The sequence below is a fragment of the Glycine max genome, chromosome 19, assembly GCF_000004515.6.
Source record: "Glycine max cultivar Williams 82 chromosome 19, Glycine_max_v4.0, whole genome shotgun sequence".
Classification (NCBI taxonomy): Eukaryota; Viridiplantae; Streptophyta; class Magnoliopsida; order Fabales; family Fabaceae; genus Glycine; species Glycine max.
Genome location: NC_038255.2, coordinates 6,034,517 through 6,039,287, shown reverse-complemented (window position 1 = coordinate 6,039,287; position 4,771 = coordinate 6,034,517). Strand labels below are relative to the sequence as shown.

General features: G+C 30.7%; 1 protein-coding gene across 1 annotated transcript; it reads left to right on the top strand.

The window, feature by feature from the left end:
• The first annotated feature begins 734 nt into the window (after window positions 1-734).
• Window positions 735-4,373, top strand: LOC100820191 (protein trichome birefringence-like 19). The gene is made up of 2 exons (XM_003555037.4): window positions 735-1,676; window positions 3,484-4,373. Exons 1-2 carry the CDS (start codon window positions 1,200-1,202, stop codon window positions 4,282-4,284), a joined length of 1,278 nt encoding a protein of 425 aa, XP_003555085.1. The 5' UTR covers window positions 735-1,199; the 3' UTR covers window positions 4,285-4,373.
• Window positions 4,374-4,771: the final 398 nt, after the last annotated feature.

Sequence of the window (4,771 nt, the reverse complement as noted above, 5' to 3'; positions counted from 1 at the left end):
ACGATGCTAATTTTAACATCAATTCAAAACCAATGTCAACATCAGTTTTCAACCGATGTTGAATATCCAAAATAACCGATATTAAAAGTATTTTTCTAGTAGTATCCCATTCTAATTATATTTTTAGGTTAATTAAATTTTTAATCCTTTAACTTTTTCATATTCCAATTTATAGGCCATTAAAATAAAAATTAACAACTTTTAGAGAAGAGGATTACAAGAATTAACAAACCAAAATCTATCCCTAGAATCTAGGTTCATTAACAATTCTACTTCAAATCTAGGATTAAATCATGTTTTCCAACACAAAACAATCCAAGCCATAGAAAAAATTGAAGTACAGAAGTAGAACAGAGAATGCATTGAAATAGAATGAGATCTGAAAATTCACAAGAGAATACATGCTTAGAAGTCCTACTACAATCCAATCCCAACAACTTAGGGAGATTTAGCTATTCCTAGCCATGAAAAGATTAAAAAAAAAAACTAAAGAAAAATGGAAGGAGATGGAAGATTCAGCCCTAGAAGCTCTTCAAAGAGTTCTTTGTTCCCAAATTGCCTCTAACAAACTTGAACAACCAAATGAGGCTTCACTTCACACATTCTCGACTTAAATATAGCTTTCTGTTAATTAAAAATCTGACAAGTCAACATCGCACTTAAGTGTGATAAATTCTCACTTAAGCACCACTTTCTTGAGCTTAAGCGCCAACTTTATCTTAGTCTTTGGAAGCTTGCGTGGCTTAAGCGCCATTTGCATTTGATCTCTGGAAGTTCCATGGCTTAAGCGCAGATTGCTTCTTTTTCATAATCATTTTTTCATCAAGGAATCATCTAAAACTCAATCAATTATCTTCATTATTCTTTGTAATCATAATTCTTGTATGTCAGTGTTTTTCTTCAATTTTTATCACTAATTAAGAAAACTAAAGATCTATTTTTAAAGAAAAATTAAAATAATTATTCACAAAATAAGATGTAAAAAATAATTATTAACAGAATCTCAAGATTTATACATGATTAATTTATATTAAATAAACAATACTAAATCAGAACAGGAAACAACTCAAACAACTTCAATTCAAGTTACTTTACACATAATTTATAGAGCAAAACTGCTTCCATTACCCCGTCCCATTTCCCTCCTCTTCTGTCCCTTTCTCCTCATTTCTCATATTCTCCAACAAACCCTTTACAAGATGAAGTTCCAAGATATTGAGCTTCTATTTGGGAAGATAACCCCAAAACAAATGCTCCCAAAAGTGACTTTACTTGTACTCTTATCCATACTTATATTTGTTGTCACCCCAATGTGTTATCCTTTGTTTAGTTACTCTTCACTCTTGAAGATCAATAAATATAACAAGCACCCAGAAAGCTTGCCTTCAACATCTGTGAAGAAGTGTAACATTTTCAGTGGTGAATGGGTGTCAAATCCAGAGGCACCATATTACACAAACAACACATGTTGGGCAATTCATGAGCACCAAAATTGCATGAAGTATGGGAGACCTGACACTGATTTCATGAAGTGGAGATGGAAGCCAAATGAGTGTGAACTCCCCATATTCAACCCCTTTCAGTTCCTAGAAATTATGAAGGGAAAATCTATGGCTTTTGTTGGAGACTCAGTGGGAAGAAATCATATGCAGTCTTTGATTTGTCTTCTTTCAAGGGTAAGTCTCTTCTACCTTCTTCAACATTGAAAATTCTTAAACTCTGGATCCACATCTTTTTAGTGCGTATGATATAAGCACGTTAAGATCGAACACATTTTTCATCATACTTTTTATTATTTTTAAAAATCAATTTAGTCGTCTCGAAAATCTATGGCTTTTGAAAGTACATATTAATAGTTTTTTTAAAGATTAAACAAATAATGTAAAACATGTTAAAATACGTGTTCAAAAGAGCTTATTATTTATTAATAAGGTAAATCATCATATAGCTAGTAAGAACATGCATATAACACCAAGCACGCATGCCAGAAGGAGTCGAATCTTTGCACTGGAAACTCTGCCTTATCACATGCATTGAATATAATATTATATGTCTTCCAAGACCCTTAATCCGCCACATGAAACATTAATCAAGTTTGTTTTTCTTTTCTTTTTTTTTAATATACGCCATTAGTTCATGCTTTTCATTACTTATGAGTTCCCAGCAAAACCTAGTGTCTCTAGATTAGTGCATATCAAAACCTGAAGGCTCGGTCAGAAAATATACCTTCCTAGCTAACTCGAGCAATTAGTTTATACATAAGGCTAATTAAGTGAAATGGTTGTCCCTGATGGTTGTGGTTCTTTACATTCTAATTATAAATATAGATTAATAAGAAGATGACATTATATATATTTTATGAAGAGGTGAATCATGTTACCTAAACCAGCCCTTAAGTCAACAATAATTATAGAATCCTATCAAAGCCCACAAATATAGATCTCGTTTAGACGTCAGAATTCTCAGTCATCTCTAGCTAGCTTAACGCAAATTTATTTTCGAAGTTTCAATCATTGTAATTTTTAAATATTTTATTGGAATATTCAAATAAATATTACTATGGATCTAACTCAAACACATCATTATTAAAATTAGGGAGCCTTCTCAATAATATTTTATTTAAATTGTCAGACCTGTAAACCAAATTTGTATGGGACATGTACAGTAATTAAAAGTTCTTATTCCTTCACCAACCCAAACATATCTACTCCCGATACACTTTTCATTTCTCTATTTTCTTTTTATCACGTTATATTACTAATGATACCAACTATTTATCTTTCTTTTCTTCTTATATTTTGGCGTGTCTACATTCAAGAGATATCCACTAATTAATCTTTTTCACTGTTGCCCAATAAATTCTTTGCTTAGCAAAAATAAAAATAAATAAATAATAAAGACAATATTATATATATATATATATATATATATATATATATATTAATATTTGAAATTTTGTCTATTAGTAAAAAAAATTGTACTACATATGTGTGTAAAGAGAGGGTTTCATTAATCTAAAAATATTAAAGAACTACTTTTAAACTAATTTAAATCATTTAATAGAGTGTATTTAGTGGTTTCCACTAACACACAATAGAGATCTCTATCTTTTTCCTAATTTATTTGCCTATAGTTAAAGATCATTTTTTTATATGTGAAAATAAAAAATATTGTTGAAAGATTTACAATAATTCACATATTTTTACTCAACAAAACTGATCTAGACCCCCTTAACTTAAAGGTCATGTTTTAGGTTAATCAACAAAAACAACAAGGGAAGAATTTTAAAAAAATAATAATCTTTTTTCTATTATATGTGCTCTTAAGCCAAACAACCAAAACAAGTTTTAGACATTTTGATTTGTAGATGCTTGGTTTTATCCTTTTGTAAACTTGTGCATCTATATTTTGTTTTATTTTTCTTCTTGCATTGATAATTTGTAAGTTTTCATATATTAATCTTAATCTTAACATTTAAATTAGGTGGAATGGCCTATAGATGTTTCACCCACAACAAATGACTATTTCAGACAATGGAAGTACCCAAGTTATAACTTCACCGTAGCAGCTTTTTGGACACCCTATTTGGTGAAATCTAAAATGGTAGATTCAATTGGACCAAGTCACAATGGCCTGTTTAACCTTTACCTTGATCAAGTTGATGAGACATGGGCAACCCAAATTGAGGAGTTTGACTATATCATCATCAATGCTGGACATTGGTTCTTTCGTTCAATGATATTTTATGAGAAACAAAATATTGTTGGATGTTGTGACTGTCTCTTAAAAAATGTCACTGACTTAACTACGTACTATGGCTACAGACAAGTTTTTAGGACTGCATTTAAAGCCATCAATAGTTTACAAAACTTCAAGGGAGTAACATTTCTTAGAACATTTGCACCATCTCATTTTGAGAATGGGACATGGAATAAAGGTGGACATTGTGTGAGATCTAAGCCATTTAAGAACAATGACATACGTTTAGAAAGTACTAATTTGGAGTTATATATGATCCAGTTGGAAGAGTTAGAAATTGCAAAGAAGGAAGGTAGAAAGAAGGGTTTGGAATTTAGGTTGTTTGACACTACACAAGCAATGTTATTAAGACCAGATGGTCACCCAAGTAGATATGGGCATTGGCCACATGAAAAAGTCACACTTTATAATGATTGTGTGCACTGGTGCTTGCCTGGACCCATAGACACGTGGAATGATTTTCTACTAGAAATGTTAAAGATGGAGGACATGAAATTTTCTAGTGGTGAAAGACTTCATGTGTAAACAATAAATTGAATTATTTGTTAGATGTATAATTAACCATCATTTGTATGTCTAATTATTTTTTGAAACCATCACAAATAATTAAAACATAATATTTTGGTTGCATTCTTTTCGCGGAGTTTATTCAAGCTTTCTTACACGATGCTGCATAAAAAGATTTGATAATTTTATCCAAAGCTAAAACAAGATCGAGCTTCCCTTCCAATGAATGCAATGAAATAAGATTGTATCTTCAATTACTTTTATCTTAAGTATTTTTTTTCCTTAATTTTCTAACACTCTTGTGCTGAAATTAAATGTTTCAAATATTCACCATTACATCTTTCAAATTTTCTATCACTCTTGTGCTGAAAATCTTTCAAATCTACAACCATGTCTTCTTATTGTGATAGACTACTCACGTGTGCATTGGCAAAATCCGTTAATTGTTTTCTTGAATGTTTTTTGTGTTTACAGGTTTGAAAAAATTGTAAATGAAGCAAAACAG

Coding starts and splice junctions, on each gene's coding strand:
- LOC100820191 (XM_003555037.4), top strand. CDS start 1,200: ATGAAGTTCCAAGATATTGAGCTTCTATTTGGGAAGATAACCCCAAAA. Junction 1,677..3,483: donor TGATTTGTCTTCTTTCAAGG/GTAAGTCTCTTC, acceptor CATTTAAATTAG/GTGGAATGGCCTATAGATGT.